The sequence below is a fragment of the Rattus rattus genome, chromosome 8 (genome assembly GCF_011064425.1).
Source record: "Rattus rattus isolate New Zealand chromosome 8, Rrattus_CSIRO_v1, whole genome shotgun sequence".
In the NCBI taxonomy this organism is placed as follows: Eukaryota; Metazoa; Chordata; class Mammalia; order Rodentia; family Muridae; genus Rattus; species Rattus rattus.
Window position 1 is genome coordinate 98,171,270 of NC_046161.1, and position 21,423 is coordinate 98,192,692.

At 41.5% G+C, this 21,423-nt stretch overlaps 1 protein-coding gene across 3 annotated transcripts in view; it reads left to right on the top strand.

Annotated features, from left to right (window-relative positions):
* Dcaf1 (DDB1 and CUL4 associated factor 1) overlaps positions 1–21,423 on the top strand; it is a 65,271-nt gene that overhangs the window by 39,811 nt on the left and 4,037 nt on the right. For 2 of the 3 annotated variants that reach the window (XM_032910502.1, XM_032910503.1), the window contains exons 14-23: positions 2,788–4,051; positions 4,531–4,729; positions 5,633–5,715; positions 6,248–6,332; positions 8,483–8,716; positions 9,108–9,201; positions 9,965–10,069; positions 10,522–10,595; positions 11,092–11,193; positions 18,837–19,089. In XM_032910502.1, coding sequence (XP_032766393.1) covers positions 2,788–4,051; positions 4,531–4,729; positions 5,633–5,715; positions 6,248–6,332; positions 8,483–8,716; positions 9,108–9,201; positions 9,965–10,069; positions 10,522–10,595; positions 11,092–11,193; positions 18,837–19,089 — 2,493 coding nt within the window. Of the gene's footprint in view, positions 1–2,787; positions 4,052–4,530; positions 4,730–5,632; positions 5,716–6,247; positions 6,333–8,482; positions 8,717–9,107; positions 9,202–9,964; positions 10,070–10,521; positions 10,596–11,091; positions 11,194–18,836; positions 19,431–21,423 lie in introns of those variants that run through there. The other variant, XM_032910501.1, reaches the window with a different exon arrangement.

Here is a 21,423-nt window from a genome sequence, read left to right on the forward strand (position 1 = left end):
GATTTGCCTTTGCTCATATGGTCTCATTTGTAACCTAATTTCAGGATGTTAAAATAGGACAGTGGTTCTCAACCTGTGGGTTGTAACCTCTTTGAGGTTGAAAGCCCTTTCCTGGGTCGCATATCAGATATCATGCTCATCAGATATTTACATTGATTCATAACAATAGCAAAGTTATAGTTCTGGAATAGCAATGAAAAATATTTTATGATTGAGGGTCACCACAACTGTGTTAAAGAATTATAGCGGGGTCGGGGATTTGGCTCAGTGGTAGAGCACTTGTCTAGGAGGCGCAAGGTCCTGGGTTCGGTCCCCAGCCCCGAAAAAAAGAAAAAAAAAAAAAAAATTATAGCATTAGGAAAGTTGAGAACCAACCACTGGCATAGACGGTTCTAGAGTAGGGTACCTTGTCTACTGTAACTGGCACCATACAGTTCTTACAAAGAGAGTCATACTAATAAAATTTGGCTTTCTAAGTGGTTCAGATATTTCTGCACTTGTGTTTGTGCAATTCCCAGGACTTCCCTTTATGATAATTACTAAATTGGGACAAACAATGAAGGACAAGGGCTTGATAACCTGACTGAGGACTATCTCAGAAACACAGCAAAGGAGAAAGCATGTATGAGAAGGTTGCTAAGGTGAAGTGATGACTAGAACTCCTCAGGTCAATGCCCAGGAATGACACTGCCTAAGGCTCACCTATTTTTAATTTTTTAATAGTGGATAAGGTTCCTATAGCTGTGATAGTCGCTAAGCTGAGTGCATGTGACTTTTCCATGAAGGTTTTAATATCATGACTGCTTATGTCCCTTTTACCTAGGAAATATGCACACAGACTTTGGTGACTTTCACACTTCCCATTATCCCTCTGTATTAAAGTATACATGAGATATTATACCATTAAGGCACAGAGAATGTAGCAGAATGATTCTTGTACTATTTTTTGGTTGGTTGGCTGGTATTTGGATGGCTTGTGTTGAGATGAGGTTCCATGTATTCCAGGCTGGTCTCTGACTCAGTATATAGCTGAGGATGACCGACCTCCACCTACTGCACGCTGGATACATTGGTGTGTACCACCATGTGTGGCTAGCATTTTTTTTTTTTTTTCTTCCTTCCTTTCTTAAGTAGAGTGAAATGAATAGAATTTCAAACTATGAAGTTGGGTCAACACTGGGGGCAGCAGTCATTAATGTTTTTGTTTGTTTGTTTGTTTTTTTTTTGTTTTTGTTTTGAGACAGGGTTTCTCTATGTAGCCCTGACTGTCCTGGAACTTGCTCTGTAGACTGGATTGGCCTCAAATTCACATAGATCCACCTGCCCCTGCTTCTGAAAGGCATGTACCACTACTGCCTGGCAGCCATTAGCTTTTGTTTAAAAAAATGGAGAGAGAGGGAGGGAGGAAGGGAGGAGGGAGTAAGGAGGGGTGTGTGTGTGTGTTCGTGTGTTTGTGTTCCTGTAGATGAAACACATGTAGAGACTAGAAGACAGCTAGTTTTTGGGTGTTAGCTCTTTCCTCTTATATTGTTGCTGTGGATTCTGTGAACTTCTAAACAGTCTGTTTGCCCATCATCTTTGTCTTCCTGTGGAAGTGCTGCTATTACAGATTAGTACAGCATCCAGCTTTTTTTTTTAAAAACATGGGTTCTGGTTGTCAAACTCAACTAACTCATCAGGCTTGTACATTACACAGCAAGCATTTTTACCCTCTGAGCCATCTCCTTGGCCCTTTTAAAACTCTCTAAAGTAATGGTACCTTGCTCACATACACTTTCCACTTTTTCCTTCCCACCCTCTTCTGCTATCGTGTCCCATGCACGCGTATTTAAATTCAGATTCTGTATATAAGACAGAATGCTTCACTTTGTTTGTCTTCCTCCTATCACCCTCATTTTTTCCCTTTTTAAGACTCCTCCTTTGCCACACATGGTAGTGTATGCCTTTAATCCCAGCACTTGGGAGGCAAAGGCAGGTGGATCTCTCAGTCGGAGTCTAACCAGGTCTACAGAGTGAATTCTAGGACAGCCAGGGCTGTGAAGAGAGAGACTGTCTCAAAAACAAAACAAAACAATAAAATAAACCAAAAGGGTCACCATTTTTCTCTTAGTTAGGCTCCATTTTAGTTCCATGCCATTTTTGGTGTGAGTTTCTTTTGAGACAGGTTCTTACTCTAGTCCAGGCTGGCCTGAAATTTACTATGTAGGCCAAGCTTGCATTGAAATTGTTAGTATCTTCCTACCTTGGCTTTCGAATGCTGCCATCCTAGATGTGTGGGTTTTTCTTCTTTTTCATTTTAATTCTAGATTTTGTATATGGATTATGTTATATTTTAGATATAACATATATAACCTATCTTGAGATCCATCCATTTTCTTATTTGATTTGTGTGTGTTCTTGCATACCATGGTGTATATGTGGAGGATAAGAGGGTAATGTACTTACTGGAGTAAGTTCTCTCCACAAATGTCAGTTCTTAGGATAAAATTCGTATCTGGAGGCTTGATGCCAAGAGCTTTTACTCAATAAGCCATTTTGCCAGCTCCATCTATTTTCTTGTAAAATAACATAATTTCATTCTTTTTTATTGCTGAGTAAGATTCATCGTGCACAATGCCTTCTTTGTCCATCTGTCTGTTGATGGATGCTTATACTGAGCCCATAACTTGGCTGTTGTTAATAGTGCACAGTAAAGATGGATATATAAAGTGTTCCTGTAATATGCTGACATGGATCTTCTAGCTATTAGTTTTATGAGGAATAATATATTTTTTTTCTGTGTTGTAGGTATCAGCATTATTTTGGGAGTGGCTGAGGGTGAGTTCTTTATCCATGATGCTGAAATTCAGAAGTCAGCACTTCAAATTATCATCAATTGTGTATGTGGCCCAGATAACCGAATATCCAGTATTGGCAAATTTATTTCTGGAACTCCTCGGAGAAAGCTGTCTCAGACCCCCAAAAGCAGTGAGCATACGCTGGCCAAGATGTGGAATGTGGTCCAGTCCAACAATGGCATCAAGGTGCTTCTGTCCCTATTGTCCATCAAGATGCCCATTACAGATGCAGACCAGATCCGGGCCCTGGCCTGCAAGGCCCTTGTGGGCCTCTCTCGAAGTAGCACTGTTCGGCAGATCATTAGTAAACTTCCCCTTTTCAGTAGCTGCCAGATTCAACAGCTGATGAAGGAGCCTGTGCTGCAGGATAAGCGTAGTGACCATGTCAAGTTCTGCAAGTACGCTGCTGAGCTCATCGAGCGTGTATCAGGAAAGCCTCTTCTCATTGGCACTGATGTGTCTCTCGCACGACTGCAGAAAGCAGATGTTGTTGCTCAGTCGAGGATCTCCTTCCCTGAGAAAGAGCTGCTCCTGTTGATCCGGAACCATCTCATTTCTAAAGGGCTTGGAGAGACAGCAACTGTGCTGACGAGAGAGGCTGACCTGCCCATGACTGCTGCCTCACATTCTTCTGCTTTCACCCCAGTAACTGCTGCTGCTTCTCCTGTCTCTCTTCCCCGGACCCCTCGGATTGCCAACGGCATTGCAAGTCGACTGGGCAGCCATGCTGCTGTGGGTGCTTCTGCCCCTTCTGCTCCCCCGGTCCATCCTCCACCACGCCCCCCCCAGGGTTCATTGGCTTTGCCTGGCCCATCGTATGCAGGCAACTCTCCTTTGATTGGTAGGATCAGTTTTATCAGAGAGAGGCCATCACCTTGCAATGGCAGAAAAATTCGAGTGTTGCGGCAGAAGTCGGACCATGGTGCATACAGCCAGAGCCCTGCCATAAAAAAACAATTGGATAGACATCTTCCTTCCCCACCTACGCTGGACAGTATCATCACAGAGTATCTTAGAGAGCAACATGCTCGATGCAAGAACCCCGTTGCCACCTGTCCTCCTTTTTCTCTCTTTACTCCTCATCAGTGTCCTGAGCCAAAACAGAGGCGGCAGGCGCCAATAAACTTTACCTCAAGGCTAAACCGAAGGGCATCATTTCCAAAATATGGAGGGGTGGATGGTGGATGCTTTGATAGGCACCTTATCTTTAGCAGGTAAGGAGAGGCTCCCTGAATTTCTTGGGATGATTCTTTTATTTAAATCAGTGTTTGGTCAGTATCATCACTGAGTGATTAAAGTCATTTGCTGGCCTGCAGTATTGATTAACTCAGTGTCCTTCATGTGCTATGTGAGCTGATCAGTCAGTTATGGACTTCTTTAGATTCTTGGCAGTGCTTACATACCTTTGCTGTTGTCACACCCAGTAGGCTGCTTTAGGACTTAAACAATTCATTGTTTCCCGCCATTGCTCAAACTGTCTCTTTCTTTATAAATCATAGATACAGATTACCTGTCTGCACACTTTCTCTACAAGTCTTTTTTTTTAATTGAAAATTTAAATTATTGAATGCCAGTGTAATGCTTTAGAATCCACATTTTGAAACATAACACTCTTTCCTTACAACATCTAGCAAAATTTGTTTTTCAGAGTTCCCCCACATTCTTTTTTCTGATTATATCCCCCCTTGTTTAGATTCCGTCCTATTTCAGTGTTCCGGGAAGCTAATGAGGATGAAAGTGGCTTCACCTGTTGTGCTTTCTCGGCCCGGGAGCGCTTCCTGATGCTTGGCACCTGCACAGGGCAGCTGAAGCTCTACAATGTTTTTAGTGGGCAGGAAGAGGCCAGCTACAACTGTCACAATTCTGCCATCACACATCTTGAACCGTCGAGGGTGAGGATTCCTTTCCTGGGTGCTCTCATTTTGAGATTGATTGGGGAGCTAGAGTTGAAAGAGTTTTACCATTTATTGGACTTTATTTTATACGAATGGTTAACTAGAGTTGATGTGGAATCAGATTTCAGAAGGGAAATGAAATACTTGGCCATCTTTTTTTTTTTTTTTTTCTTTTTTTTTTTTGGTTTTTTTTTTTCGAGCTGGGGACCAAACCCAGGGCCTTAAACGCCCTAGGCAAGCACTCTACCACTGAGCTAAATCTCAACCCCGCCATCTTTTGATAGGGGAGTTTTAGCTACGTGTACATTGGAAACAGGAATGATTGTGAGTTCAAAGCCAGTTTGGGTTACAGAGTAAGTTCTCTGCCAGCCAGAGAATCTATTTCAACAAAAAGAAAAACAACAAAACAAAAAAGTCCAGGCCAGCAAGGTGGATTAGTGGAGAAAGGTGCTTACTGTGCAAATCCTGACTGCCTCATTTTATTCCTTGGAACCCATGTAAAGGTAGAAGGAGAAACTAACGCTAACTCTGCAAAGTTATCTTCTGACTTCTACATGCATGACACATGTCTCCGTACCTGTATATCATACACACATGCATAATAAATAAATTATAAAAATAGAACCACCTGGGGCTGGAGAGATAGATGACTTAGTGGTTGAGAGCACTGATTGCTCTTCCAGAGGTCCTAAGTTCAATTCCCAGCAACCACATGGTGGCTCACAACCATCTGTAACGGGATCTGACGCCTCTTCTGGCATGTCTGAAGACAACTTAAAAAAAAAAAACAAAAAAACAAAAAAACAAACTTTAGGCCCCTAGTGATAAATATATTTTTCAAGTCCCCTATAGGCACATGTAATTAAAATCCTAGTGATTTTTAACTCCTCTGCCTTATAGGATGGGTCCTTACTTCTGACGTCTGCTACTTGGAGCCAGCCTTTGTCTGCACTTTGGGGGATGAAATCAGTATTTGATATGAAGTATGTATTTATTTATTGTAGCATTGTATCTTGTATTTTGTGTTTTATTTACCCACTTTATTTCCTTCTATCCTATTTTAAATTATAAGCTGCTTTGGGGAAAGAGGAATATTGTCAACTGTTGTTAATTTTCTTCCTTTCTCACTTGACATCCACATTTAATAAGAATTTGTCTTAGTTCACAAATAATCTTACGATGTTTTATATTCCTATTACACAGTAGACTGTCCACTAACCCCAAATGGACATTTATTATTATGTTCACCTGACAGTTGTATTGATTTCTGGGATATTTCAAAAGCACATGTCCTATACTAGCCATTTCTCTAATCAATAAATTCCCATTATTCGGGATCTGCTCTGGTGGACTGATAGAGGGACTTTTCTTTTATCTATGTATACAAATTGTTTCTTCTTTGGAAACCAAGGATCTTTAGGTAAGTGTAGTTTGCAGAAGGTTGAAAATCACCTGAATCTTCAGGTGAATAAAGATGTCCTGACAATGCTACCTCAATAATTTTGTTGTCTGTAGGCATTCCTTCACAGAAGATCACTATGTTGAGTTCAGTAAGCACTCTCAGGATCGGGTCATAGGCACAAAAGGAGACATTGCCCATGTAAGTATTAAGAATCTATTTCTATCAAGCTGACTTACCCAATTTCTCACATTGAAATCTTCTGGAGGTAATGTGGGCATTTGTGTCCTGTTGGCAGCTAGAAATCACACAGTGATGTGGGTGTGGTGGTCCATGTCTATAATCGTAGTCATTCCAGAGACTAAGACAGGGAAACTGCAGTCTCAGAGTTGCCTGAGCAATTAGGAAGTCTCTTCAAAGTGCATTTTAAAAGGCTGGGAGCTGAGTTGGGAATGTAGAATTCTTGTCTAATACGATCTAGAGTCAGTCTCTAGTATCTTAGATGACAACAACAAAAACCAGAGACGTAAAGCCCAAAAATAAACAAAACAACACCACCACTCCTGTAGTCAGAATTCAGAGTTATAAGTTACACAAAGAGTCAGCCATGATGTGAATACTTGTGACTCCTCACTTTGGGGCCAAAAGGCTCAAGACAGTTCTGGAACCAGTACTGAGCACTAGTAAGACTTTGTCACAAACAGGAAACCATGTTGGGAAATGTGAGGATGGGATGTCAAGTATGACCCTGGTGGTTGGAAAGGATTATTAGTACAGCAATCTGCCTGTCTCTTTTCCTTTTTTCTTTGTGACAGGATTTCTTTATGTAGATTGGCCTAGTCTAGGAATCTTGCCTCAGCCAACCGAATTCTAGGATTATAGGTGTGGGCTAACCATACTCAGCTGAGAATGGAAGTTTAATGATTTCTTACCATGTTTTAGATGAAACAAACCCTTCCCTTTAGGGGACCTTATTGGTGAGACATATTAAGTAGTTAGTGTTGCAGAGTAAAACACAGTAGTGTTTAAGCAGAATCCCAAAGGAGGTGTGACTGTCATGCAAGGGAGGATAAAGCAGGATTTTTCCCTTTGGAAACAGTATATAGAAAATTGTAAAAAAGAAGTAATACACATACCCATTACTTAGATTCGTAATTTTAATATTCTACAATATTTTTTGTATAAATTTCTTTTTAAAAAATTTATTTGGTTGGGGATTTAGCTCAGTGGTAGAGCGCTTGCTAGGCCCTGGGTTTGGTTCCCAGCTCCAGGAAAAAAAAAAATTTATTTGAGGGGGCTGGAGAGATGGCTCAGTGGTTAAGAGCACCGATAGCTCTTCCAGAGGTCCTGAGTTCAATTCCCAGCATCCACATGGTGGCTCGCAACCCTCTGTAATGGGTTCTGATGCCCTCTTTCTGGTGTGTCTGAAGACAGCTACAGTGTACTTATATATAATAAATAAATCTTAAAAAATTTTTTTTATTTGAAATGGGGTTGTGAACATCATTGTGACATTTTTATCTGTATACTATTTGTCTTCTAAAAATGACAGATACTTAATTGTATAATCAAATATTCCCAGATAACTACCTGTTATCTAGTTACACTTAGCTTTCTTATCATTCCTAATGTATTTGGTTTCAAAAGTTCTTTTTTTGTTTTTTGTTTTGTTTTAACCAGGACCTAGTCAAGATTCATGTAATGTCACTCGGTTTTGTCTTGCTGATACTTTACTAATATTCCAGTGTTCCTGACTTTGAATTTTGAAGCAACCAGACTGTTTTGTCCATGATCTGGGCTTATTTGTTTCTTTATGATGTCTCCTTACTTGTATCTAAGGAGGGACTTTTTAAACTGGAAATATTACAGTATGTTTTAGTTGATGGGAATGATCTGGTCTCTGCATTAGTTGCAAAATATAGACTTTAGAGTTTTATAGTATGATAGGGCTAAAATATACTCTGCAATTTTAAAGGAAAAAAACCAAATAATTCACTATTGAGTACTATTTTATGGTTAGTCACTGATCGTTGATAACAGCTCAGGTTTTAACCTTGGATACATTTTGTTTCTTCAAAACAGGAGAAGAAAAGGTTTGCTTGTTATTTAAATCCTTATTGTGGGTTGAGTTTTCATTTTACTAGGGGAAAGGGTTTTCTAAGCTCAGCTGGGCACTGAAGTACTTAACCTCTCCTCAGATGGCGTGCCATTGAACATTTCAGTTGTGCACATCAGGGCTTTTGTGATTGATGGTTTGAGAACGTGGAGAGCTATCTCACAGTCTCTCTTTAAACCTGTCACTGTGTAAATTGGTCTGATTTTTTTCTCTTCCTGCCCCTTCTTCCCTAAAGATTTATGATATTCAGACTGGCAACAAGCTGTTGACTCTGTTTAACCCAGATCTTGCCAACAACTACAAGAGGAACTGTGCCACCTTTAATCCTACAGATGATCTTGTCTTAAATGATGGCGTCCTCTGGGATGTCCGCTCTGCACAGGCCATCCACAAGTTTGACAAGTTCAACATGAATATCAGTGGTGTTTTCCATCCAAATGGGCTGGAAGTCATCATCAATACAGAGATTGTATCCTTTATACTCCTGTCTGACTTTCTGAATGTTACTTGATTTGTTAGCAGAAATATTTCAGTGCTGCTTCCCTTTTGCTCTGTAGAAGTCAGTTGCTAGACATGAGCAGGATGACTGTACCATTGGGAGGAAGAGAGCTCACGTAGCACTTATGTTTGTGGGATTATTTGCAGGAATAGCAATCAGTACTATTTGACATTTAAACTGTCAGAATCTACAAAGGAAGAAAAAGAAGTGATAATTGAATTTCCATGAAGTTAGAGAAGAACCGTTGTGGTTTGAGGGGAAGTAGTGCAGAGTGCTTGCCAAGCATGGTTCACTCTTATCCTTGTAAAACAAGATCTCTAAACTTTTGTATAAAAATTTCCCTTAATCACACCCCTTCTAGTGGGACCTTCGAACCTTTCATCTTTTACACACTGTTCCTGCTCTGGATCAATGTCGTGTGGTCTTTAACCACACTGGGACAGTGATGTATGGAGGTAAGAAGCATTGTCCTCATTCTTTTCACTCTGTCCTACACGTACACTTAAAGTATACTTTTAGAAATTGAAAATTAAAAGAAAAAGAACAAATGGTGACAAAAGAAGGCGAACATTTTGTTGATTTAAATCTTAAGATAGAAGGCTACTATTTTTTTTTTTTTTTTTTTTTTTTCTTGTTTCTTTGAGACAGGGTCTCAGGTAGCTTAGACAGACCTTAAATTCCATTTTAATTTTTTTTAATATCTTTATCAGTTTTCCTGAATATATGTCTGTACACCATGTTTATGCAGTGCCCATGGAGGCTCTGGTGCTCATCCTTTAGGACTGGAGTTAGTTACACACAGTTGTGAGCGGCCATGTGAGTGCTAGGAATCGAACCCAGAACCTCTAGAAGAGCAGCTGGTGCTCTTAACTGATGAGCCATCTCTCCGGCCCCTTAGGCTATTAATTTTTAATACAAAAAATTTCTACAGAAAGAAATTGTATGCAGTAATCTCCACATTGTTATCTTAAAAACCATTGCATTTGTTTCTGTTGGACTTTATAAAGCTTCAGCTGCAGTACTTAGTGAGAGATTGAAGCTACTGTTCGCTGCAGCGGGCTGGATCTGTAATGAGGACACCTGGAGTAGAACTAATGAATGCAGAAAAAAATTGGAAGGATTCTCACTGAAGTCTTGATTGACCTGTGTAGTTTCCTCATTTGTGGATCAGCAGTGTTTCTGATAGTAATGTTTCACTCCTCTCTCTGCCCTAATTAGCAATGTTGCAGGCAGATGATGAAGATGACTTACTGGAAGAGAGGATGAAAAGCCCTTTTGGGTCATCCTTCCGAACATTCAATGCAACTGATTATAAACCTATAGGTGAGTCTGACAGGGCAGATGGTGATCATCGTTTCTTCATGTTTTCATATCCTTCTTTAATCTCCCATTTTTCTAGTAGGATTTCTTAATTGACAAATACAGAAGTCATGGAAATATCTCTGATTATTGACCCTTAAATATGTTTTTAATCGTGTGTGTGTGTGTGTGTGTGTGTGTGTGTGTGTGTGTGTGTTCGTATAGGTATGCTTATGCGAATGCAGGTGCCCACAGCAGCCAGAGGCATCAGATCCCCTGGACTTGGTTACAGGTGGTTGTGAACCATCTAGTATGGGTGCTGAGAATTGAACTTGGGTCCTCTGAAAGGATACCCTCTTAACAGCTGAGCAGTCTATCTAGTCCTCAATATAGGCCGATAATTAATTCCTGTAAACAAAAAGCAGGCTTTTAGGTCACAGGACTAATTTAATTTTCAGTCATGTTCTATTTTTCAGCAACTATTGATGTGAAACGGAACATCTTTGACTTGTGCACAGACACCAAAGACTGTTATCTTGCTGTCATTGAGGTAAGAGAGGCTTACAGAGACTCTAGTCTTTTGTTCTGGTATTTAAGGTGACTTTCAAGGTATTTTTGGCATTTTATCTGATACCAATATATTTTAAAGTTAAGTAATCTCAATGGAAGATTATTGATACCTTATTCAATCTATAGGGGTTGGGAGATGTATAGTCCAAGAGAAACAATGGGAAAAATCCACTTATAAATTCCTAGCTCTTGGACTCAAATTGCTTTTCCTTTCTCAGAGGAGTCTTGGTCTCATCAGAGTAAGGTAAGCTTGTTCCAGTGGTAGTGGCTTCTCCTTGGCTTATAGGTACTACTGCCTAAACTTTCCCATCCTTTTTCCCCCCTCTCTATTCTAGGCATAACATTTTGAGTCAGCCAAATAATTTTGGTACTGGAAACTTTGTTAGTTACAGGATCAAGGTAAAGGTCAGCAGACAGCTGTAGTGTGGATGTGGCCTCTGACCACTGCTTATTTCAGCACGTTGTTCCCATTCCAGAACCAAGGCAGCATGGATGCACTGAATATGGACACAGTGTGCAGGCTTTATGAAGTGGGTAGGCAGCGTCTGGCAGAGGATGAGGATGAAGAGGAGGACCAGGTCAGTGATCTTTGAATTTTTTGTTAAAGTTTTGAGAAGCATGTGCTCTGCTTTTTGTTGGAGGGGATTTTTAAGATAATTCTTCTACATGTTGCCGTATTTGACAGACCTGTTAATATATCTGAAAGTTAAAAAAGCGAAATTTGTTAATACAAAACTTTTTTTTTTTTTTTTTTTTGAAAATGGATGTATTATGACACTGGTTTTTATTAAAGAATTTTAAAACAAAAAAAGAGATAGGAAACTACTTTCATCAGGGCAAGGTTTTAAACAAGCAAGGTGTGACTGCATACCCGCCATCTCAGTACTCAGGGCGGACACCCACATGGAGGCTTGTGAGTTTGAGGCCAGCCTAGTCAGCACAGTGAGGTATTCAAGGCCAGCCTGAGCCTGGTGAGACCACGTCTCCAAGGCACAAATCTCACACCAGAATGGTAACGACAACAACAACAAATCTACCATCCAATGACCGTGCTCCATTTATAAGGTGTGGTTATCCATCTCTGATTTTAGCTCCATGCTTGTTATAGTGTCTGTTTAGGGCTTCGGGGTGAGCAGCTCCTGTAGGGCCAGCACGATGGCTCTTTGGTTAAAATTGCTCGCTGTCAAGTCTGATGATCTGAATGAAATCAGTTCCCTGGACTCACATGGAAAAAGGAGAAAACCATTTTTTCTAAGTTGTCTAAGTCCTCTAACCTCCACATGTGCACTGTGGCATACACTCCCATGAGAACAGTGGTAACAGTAAAGAAGAGCAGCTCTCCTATTCCAGTGTCATTGTCATCCAGGCAGTCATTCCTGCAGGAGATGGAATGAACAGGTAAAGATCATTTTGATGGTTTTGAGAAATTGAAGCATATTATGACCTATTTGTATTACACTTAAGTCCCCCGGTGTTAGCAGTTTGGGCTGTGGATGCTTGTATGGTTAGTTCTGAACAGCATCTCCCACTGAGCGCATCAGCAGCTTTCTCTGATGCTGGCTCACAGCACTCTGAGAGCTGTGCCTCTAGTCCACCTCCTCTGTCCTGTGTCCAGAGGATTTGCCGCAGTGTTGATACAGAGTGGAAATCTAAGGACTAGCATTTGACTTCCTCTTACTATAGATAATGAGGGCAGTAAAATAACCTTTTGCAGATCTTAATTTCTGTAGTCATAGTCCTTTGGACGGGACTTTACGGTCCTTAGGTAAGATGTGGCAGAGGATGAGAAGTCATAGTAGTTGTATTACTATGGCTCCTGCCCTCAGGACTGTCCTGTTTTGCTAATCAGGCTCTGCGCTCAGGGCTGATGAATACATTTCTTTAGTGCCCGTCCCAAGTAGCACGTACTTTACATTTACGAGGATGTTTTTAAGTATAATCTTTCTTTTTTCTTTCCTTCCCTTCTGTACATGTTCATTCATTCTCCCAAACAACAAAACCAAATCCCAAAGCAGATTTATAAAACAAACAACAGTATCCAAAACACAAACAAACAAAATCCAAAAGCCAATATTTTTCCTAGTGCAGTGGGCTAAGGACTCATTTTTCTCTACAGACCTTAGTACTGACTAAACAAAGATGTCTTGTGCTACTTTGACATTCAGGTGTGTGTTTCCCTGTTAGGCTTTATAGTATAAGTGTGTCATCTGCTCACTGAATGCTAGGCAAGCACTTTACCACTGAGCTGGCTGGGATGTATGTAACTAGAAGTCTGAAACAAACTTGAGGTGTATTTTAAATTACTCGTCTAACATCGTTATCCCTGCCCTCCATATTTTTGAAGTTTATAAGGGTCCAGGCAGCAGTTTTCTTTGGGGATCACTACCTGTGCCATTGTGGCCGGGTGTCTGTTCTTCAAGGTGGAGCTCGAAAGGAAGTTAGGGTTGTTCTAAGACACTGGGAAGTAAGGGGTTATTCATTGTCAGCTTCGTTCTTGAGTATGTGGGGTAGTGACAGAGGCAGAGGCACTGAGGATAGCTTGCTGGCTTTGGAATCAGACCATCATGAAGTAGCAACTTAACCTAAGTATTGCATTCCTTGCCCCCACTGTCTCTGGGGAGCTTGTGTTAGGAAAAAGACCATTCCCTTTCTGTGATTCTGCTTAACTTTACTGTTGAATAATTACATGAGAAAGATGCTGGGATGCAGACAGGTCATTGGTAAGGGTTTCTGACTTTTTGGTTCTGGAGGAAAAATAGAGGTTATCTCAGCATGGATGTCAGCGTCCATACAGGCAGCCTCAGGTGGGCTGTGGCAAGGAGCTCTGGTGCCCCGTGTGGTTTGGAGGGACTTTGTTGTGTGCATAGGTGTGTGGCGTGGGTAAGTTAGTGCTATTTTCAGATTTCTCAGGATCTAGGCTAAATTCACTGTATGCTACCATTTTTAGTCTGGTCCACCATCTGCTACATTTCAAATTTGAAAGACATTCATCATCGAGTGCTTTGGATTTAGAGATGTTTGGGATGGGATATTATTAATTATTATTATTACTCTCCTCTGTAACATCATTGTTTCCAGACTCCTGTGGTAATGGTGTGATATGTTTATTGTTCCCATTGGATTCTGAATATTTTAAATGCACACTTTGGTTCATATGCTTCACTTGATTTTTTAAACTAGACTTTTCATTTTCATATGAGTTATTTGCTATTCAAAAATTTGTCCTGGTCTTGCTACCTGCTCTTTGGTCTTCTCAGATGGTTCAGGTGTGTCATGTGTGGCTTAGGGATGCAAGCACCTGTGACCAACACCTTTGAATTTGCCTTTCACCTTAGCAAAACAAGCTCAGGATAATGAGTGGTCAGTTGGTATTCACTAAAATGGTCCACCTTAAAGTGCCTGTATAAAATGGTAGTTATTGAGAGAGCATTATTGACATACTCTCTAAGTATACCCCAAAAGTAGTTTCCATTTAGATCATTGAGATGGTTTAGCATTTAAAGTTCTTTGGTGCCTACTCTGATTATATGAATTCAATACCCAAAACTATGTGGTGGAAGGAGAGAACAGAATCTACAAGATGGCCTCTGATCTCTCCTTACACACATGCGCACGCGCACACACGCACACACACACACACGCACACACGCACACACACACACACACACACACACACACGCACACACTGAAATGCCCTATATCCTTAGACTTAATTAAGTTTCGATAATTAACAGAAAGCAATGAACTGTACATCATGTTAGTTAATGAAATGTGCAGGACAACTTAGCCTTGCATAGTTGGTCCTGAGACAGCTATGGCTTCATGAAATTCATGAGAGCATGGATGAGCCTGTCACCCATTAGAGTTCATATTCATTTAATGTTTGGAGTCTATATTTCTAAAAAAATATTATGAAGTCAAAGATTAATAATTGATCATTTTCCCTAGATATTAAAAAGTTAATTATTGTCAGTTAATTGCTGTTTTTTAAAATGTTTTTTATTTATTATATATAAATATACCGTTGCTGTCTTCAGACACACCAGAAGAGGGCATCAGATCCCATTACAGATGGTTGTGAGCCACCATGTGGTTGCTGGGAATTGAACTCAGGACCTCTGGAAGAGCAGTCAGTGTTCTTAACCACTGAGCCATCTCTCCAGGACAACACCTCTCCCCCCAGTTAATTACAGTTAACCTAAAATTCATTAAGAACAGTCTGAGTAAGGGAGTAATGCTTTCTTGGCAGTATATGTGTTGGAAATTATTTCTCAGGTGATTCTGATGGTCACACTTGAGAGGCAGACCTGATTTAATCAGAGCACTTCATTTAATGAGATTCAGAGAAATGGCATTTGATAGAAAAAGCAGTTGGCCATTGCTTTTTTATTTTTTATTACAGTCTGTATTGTAGGGTGTGCCATAGAGCCCTTGGGCTATTCGGCTCATGAAGGGGAATAGATAATACAGAGCTGGGCACCACCTGCCTGGTGGGAATGAGCGGAGTGGAGTAGCTGAGGGCAGTATAGGGCGAAAGGGGGAGGTGTTGGAGTGCCCAGTTTTGAAGTTAACTGGAGAAGGGAGACAAGTAAGTGGGATAATTGAAAGTTTGATTTGTTAACAGAGAAAAGATTCAATTGCTGCTTCTGTTAGAAGCAGCCAGAGTTTGGTTGTAATACTACATTTCTTTGTGTGAGATGATACATACATATAGGCAGGAATAATAAAAATGTGCTTAGGTGAAGAAAGTCTGGAAAAAACAAGAATCAGGCTAGCAGTCAAGTTTAGAAGTCAGGTCAGTTGGTGACAGTTTCCGACAGAGGTAGTGGTTGTGGTTCAGGTTTTGATAGTTTCCAAGAAGGGCTCCATGCCTATAACAAGAACTCATCTTTGAACATTGCATGTGCACCAAGCACTTTGCAAGGCTTATATGCACATAAATTAAACAAAACCATACAAAACACTTAAATTAACCAGGGATGGCAGAGAATAACTGTAATCCCAGCATTGGGGAAGCAGAGGCAAATGGATCTTTGTGAGTTTAAGGCCAGCCTGGTCAACATAGCACATTGGAACAGCCAGAGCTACAAAGTAATACACGGTCCCAAACAAACCAAAACAATAACTGCTCAAAAATTACCCCACAGCTGGTCTTCATGCCCGTGCAGTTTGTACTCAATGGAGGCAGCCTGATTCCAGAGCAGATCGTACACAGTGGAGTGGTATGGGCAGAAGCCAGTTTTCCCTGTGTGAGAAGAGAGACTAAGTGACTAGTGAAGTAGTGGCGGCTGAGATTCTGGGGCCCGCCCAGTCATGGTCTTGGTCCCTTTTCAACAGCAGATAGGTAGAAGGCTCCTGACAGTAGAGTACTAATGAGAGATCCTTAGGTTTGAGGAGCCGAATCTCTGCGTAAGGAGTCAGCAGCAGTGGAGGAAGTGTGAACGTGTCTGAGGCAGGGATGTGAAAAACGCCCCTGTGGTGTGAAAAACACACGTGTTCCCAGGTGGATTCAGGCCCAGAGGAGGAAGCTTGCCAGAGTCAAGTTTAAGACCAGTGGAGGGAGTTTTTGTCTTTGATCTGTCAGGAGGAAGTTGTTGCTTATAGGTTTTGAGGCTTTGCATAATCATAAAATTAACTTATTAGTAGCTTTTAAAATGGCCTGGTCCTCAGTTCCTCTAAATTGTCTTTAAATCCTCAGTGAAGACTTAGAGAATTAGAAAAACAAAAGCCAAGAGTTCACATCTAGACTCAGTGGAAACCTTTTCTACTTGCGCCATAGTTTTTTTTTTTTTTTTTTTTTTTTTTTTGGTTCCTTTTTTCGAGCTGGGGACCGAACCCAGGGCCTTGCGCCTTAGGCAAGCGCTCTACCACTGAGCTAAATCCCCAACCCCGAAACCTTTTCTAGACAGACAGAGAGGCTCATGATATCTTAGGGCTTTGACTCATAGATTGCTCTAAAAATGTTGATTCTTTAGAATATCTTTTTGGGCTCAATATATAGGCTTAGATTCTGCTGTAACAGAGCCTTTGATCTATGACCAAGGTTTCAGGTTTGATTTTAAGCAGGTAAGATGGACATACTTACACACACACACACACACACACACACACACACACACACACACACACACACACACACACCAGCATTGGTCATTCAGAGTAGACACAATTAACTTCCTCTTTTGTCTGCCCTTCCCTTCCATCTAGCCTTCCAGAATTAAGGAGTCAATATCCTAAGCCTGGAATTTAAGCCCTGCTTTATCTGTTCTCCAGCATTGCCCTTGATCTGGGAATTTCTTAGTTCTTCCTGGTCAGCCAGGCTTGAATTGCTTGACTAACTTAATGCTTAGTTGAGCATTTAAAAGTTTTCTTGTCTTTGGCTGGGGGCGTATAGTGGTAGAATGCTTGCCTAGTACAAATGACACCCTGGTTTGTGTCCCACTCTAATATTTTCTACCACACCTCCCCTACTTCCCATTCCTGATCCCCCAAAAAGTTTGAGAGTTACGCTATTGTAATTTATTTGTTGGTTTTTTGGTTTTTTTTTTCTTTTCTTTTTTTCGGAGCTGGGGACCGAACCCAGGGCCTTGTGCTTGCTAGGCAAGCGCTCTACCACTGAGCTAAATCCCCAACCCCCTATTTGTTTGTTTTTGACAGGTTGGATTTGTCATAAATTTTAAACATAACGGTTTTGTACTAGAGAGACATGAGGTCCTGAGTTCGTTCCTCTTTGTTTAGTTTAAGTTGGTTCTTTGTTAATAGATGAGAGCTAATTTTGGTCAAGGCCATGGACAGTAGCCACAGCGGGGCTGAGGTTATCATCTGAGAAGCATTTCGGGTTTTTCCTGACTTTGGCCTCCTCTTGTTTATCTATCTTTTATTTGTGTGAGGTTGTCTGTTTTTCACTCCCTGCTTCCTTCAGACATGTTTAGCTCCTTCCAAATGGGTCAGTGCTTAGTCATTGATATGTAGCCACAGCTGTAGAATCATGATTCAAGTGATCACTTTTACACACACAAACACACACACTCTAAGAGTACTGGGTATCATTAGTTTTCCCATGTATCCGCCATAAATGGTTGAAAAGTCTAAGTCACTGCATGGAACAGCTTATCAGGAAGTCTCTCTGGGCGGGAGATGGCGAGTGAGTGAAGTGCTGCCAGACAAGCATGGGCCTGAACCTGGATCCCTAGACCCACATCAAGCTGGCTGAGGTAGCAACTGCAGTCCCATAGTTCCTATAATGAGGGGGCAAGGGAGAGGTGGAGACAAGAGAATCCTCAAAGCCTGCAGACCAGACCTAGACCAGACCTTGGCTGAAGAACAAGAGATCCTGTCTTAAACAAGATGGAGGCCTCTGACATATGTGTACATGGGCACATGTGTTTTCTTCTGTACAAACACCAAAGAATACACACACCAGAGGCCTCAAAGCAGAGTTGCTCGTTAATAGGTCTGGGTTACAGTATAGCTCTAATTTTTTTCTTCGTTGTGGTACTTATTTTTCTAGTGAGTGGCAGATTTAGAATCCACAGGAAATGCTACACTGTTTTTCTAGTAGGTTTCATACCATTGGTAAATTACTTTAGAATAGAAGAATGGATGGATTTGTTGTCTGTTTGCCCATCCATCCATCCATCCATCCATCCATCCATCCATCCATCCATCCATCCATCCATCACTTTGTAACAGGAAAGGTAGGTGTCTGTTTACTCTGTCTTGTGTGCCTGGCTTGCTGAAATGTTCTTATTCAGTGCTTAACAGCTCTGGTAGGTATCCACCTATTAATGTAGGATGGAATACATGACTGGAGGGGTTTAAGAGCTAGCAATTCAGTCCTTTGTTTTGCTAGAATGTGGGACGTTGGGTTTCAGGACTCTTTGTCCAGTGTCTGAACTCAGTTCACTTACTTTGGTTGATGCGGGAAGCAGAAGAGTCCCTCTGGTCTTTCAAGGTTATCAATGGCTTGAGATGTCTGTGAGTCAGAATTTCTGTTTCTATGCATAAGGGCTCTATAATCAATATGCGCTTGTGGACGATCAGAAACTCTTCCAGAGTGGGTTTTCAAATGTGTGAACATTTGAACATGTGTGCCTGTCCCACTGACAAGTCCGTTCTGCTAACAGTTTATTCCTCTGTCCCCTTGGGTAGGAATCACCACATGGCCCATACAGATTAAGGCTTTGTGTTTCTCCTAATGGACTTCATGCTCTCTCACCAGGAAGAGGAAGAACAGGAGGAAGAGGATGATGAAGATGATGATGATGATACTGATGATTTAGATGAACTAGATACTGATCAGTTGCTGGAAGCAGAACTGGAGGAGGATGACAACAATGAGAATGCAGGAGAGGATGGAGACAATGACTTCTCTCCCTCTGATGAGGAGTTAGCAAACCTTCTAGAGGAGGGAGAGGAGGGGGAAGATGAAGACTCTGATGCAGATGAGGAAGTGGAACTGATCCTGGGGGACAGTAAGTATAGGACAGAGTTTGGGATGAGCCTTGGCACCCAGGGCCAGGTCCCTCCTCTTGTACCAACCCATTCCAGAAGAATGGGTTTTGCTGACTCTCCACTCTGGTCGAATGAGGAAAAGCGCTGAGGCACCAGTCACCCCCCTTCTCCTGTCAGACTCCGTAGCCACGCCAGGTGGCTTGTACACTTTTCTGTCAGAGCAAAGACAATGCTTTTTTGCTTCCTGTGTCTTGTCCCTATCACAGCCACTCAGCTGCACTGTAGTAATGAGAAGGCAGTCACAGGCCAAACATAAATTGATGTTTATAGTTGTGTTACAATAAAACTGATTTACAAAATAGGTAGTGAGCTTACAGTTTTTTAATTCGAGCTTTAAAGGATTGGGCTTAGGAAGGCGGAAGCCTGCACCTGAGGGTTGGGCCGAAGTCAGCTTGAAGCAGCTGTTATCGGCTGCTTTGCTTCTGTGACTGCTGAGTGCACATTAAGGAAGGGCTTTTGTGGGAGAGCCTTTCCTGGCTGCTTTTGGCCAGATGTACTCTTTCCTGAAGGCCAAGGAACAACGTTGTCTTATTCCTTTCACTCTATCCCACTTCTTGTTCTAAACTCTAAAGAACAAACTCCAGTTTGTATAGTAATTTTCCACTGGCGGATTTCCGAAGCCATTCCTACCATTGCTTATGAATTTAGGACTGGGCAGACACCAGCACTGCACTCTGACATGTCTGTCGCCACAAGAGTGCCACAGTTGGCAGTTGTGCTGACCATGGTGCGAGTATTTTTATTGCTGTCCTGCCTGAATGAGGAGTGGTTCCTGTCTCATTTAGCTGATACGCCAAGCATTCTCACAGGCATGGTAGGTACTCTGTCTATTAATAACAGACATCAAAGAGGGCTGTTCACATCTAATTAAATATTAGCTTCTCATTTCCAAATGCTCTGTAGCATATGTTGCTACTGTGCTGAGCAGTAAGAACACAGGTTTATATCATTTTATATCATGACAAAGTTGTGTTATGGTGGCCTAGGTCAAGCAGACTTCATGCTGCTGCATCAGATGGTCTCCTGTTTATGATCATGTTTCCTGGTATGAGAGAGAGGTGGGTGGTAGTGTGTTTAATATAGATACTCCTATTATGTGGACTGTGTAAACACAATACTGTTCCTCTACCTGATGTAAGTTCATTTTTGGGGGGGACAAATGAGATGTGCTTGTAGAGCTGGGACTGACGGCTGATTGCCTTAGGAGAGACTTATTAGTAATTCCTCTTATTGTATCTGAGGAAGGTCTTGGTGGGAGTGGGGTTGCTTATATCCCCCTATCTGCAGTGTATCATATTCAAAGGTTGAGGAGATTCTGTGGATTAGCCCCAGGCCATGACCTCTGAGGGCTAGATAATGACCCAGGGACATTTTTAATAGTGAGGTATTAGAGACAAGTTTTATCACCCTTGAAGGGAGTTAGCAGTGCACTTTAGAGATTTAGTGAACAGCAGGCAGCTGGTGCCACCTGCATGTCTGACTTGCTTTTTTTGTTTTGAAATTAAAGATATTTTTACCAAAACCCAAGATTTAAAGAAGTTTCCAGATAGACAAGACAGACCAGTCAAAAGCTGCTTTTGAAAAATAGACCCTGTAACAAAGTTACACTATTACCAACAAGGGTGCAGTACTGTTACTGGGCGTTCCATTTTTGTTTGGTTAGGCTTTTTTCTCAAGCCTACTTACAGCAAGAAGCGGCTAGACAGAATAATCTGAAGAACTGAGTTCATGCTTTTAACCAGTAAAATGAAGTCTCCATAAAAAGGGGAGGGGGCATTCTAGACAATGAAAATAAAACTACTTCCCCATCAAAGATAAAAGAGAGAAACCTTCCTTCCCCCTCCTCTAACCCTGACAACTGCCTTCATCCACAGGGCTGTGTACTTATTCCATGATGGGGCAGTGAATGAGAGCAGAGCCGCTACAGCGACCGTGTCCCAACAATCCAGATGACACTTCCAACAGTAAATGAGACATACATGTGCTAATGTGCATTTAATCACCAGAGGAGCGAAGATATCTGGGCTTTTTTTATTCTGTAATGTTTCTAAGCCTGTACCCATTAAATACAAAGCAAAATGGAAGGAGTCTTGGCAGAGCAGCAGGGACACCCACATGGTCATGAGATGGGTTGAACAGTTACTCAAGCAGGGAGCTTGATCTGTGCTCCAACTTTTTCTAGGTCTTGGACTTAGCTCTTTTCATAGTAGAGCTGTGTACATCCCAGTGCTGGGGACTACTGCCTTCCAGATCCTTTAGCTGATCATAGCTTGCTTGCATGGGGATGGTACATT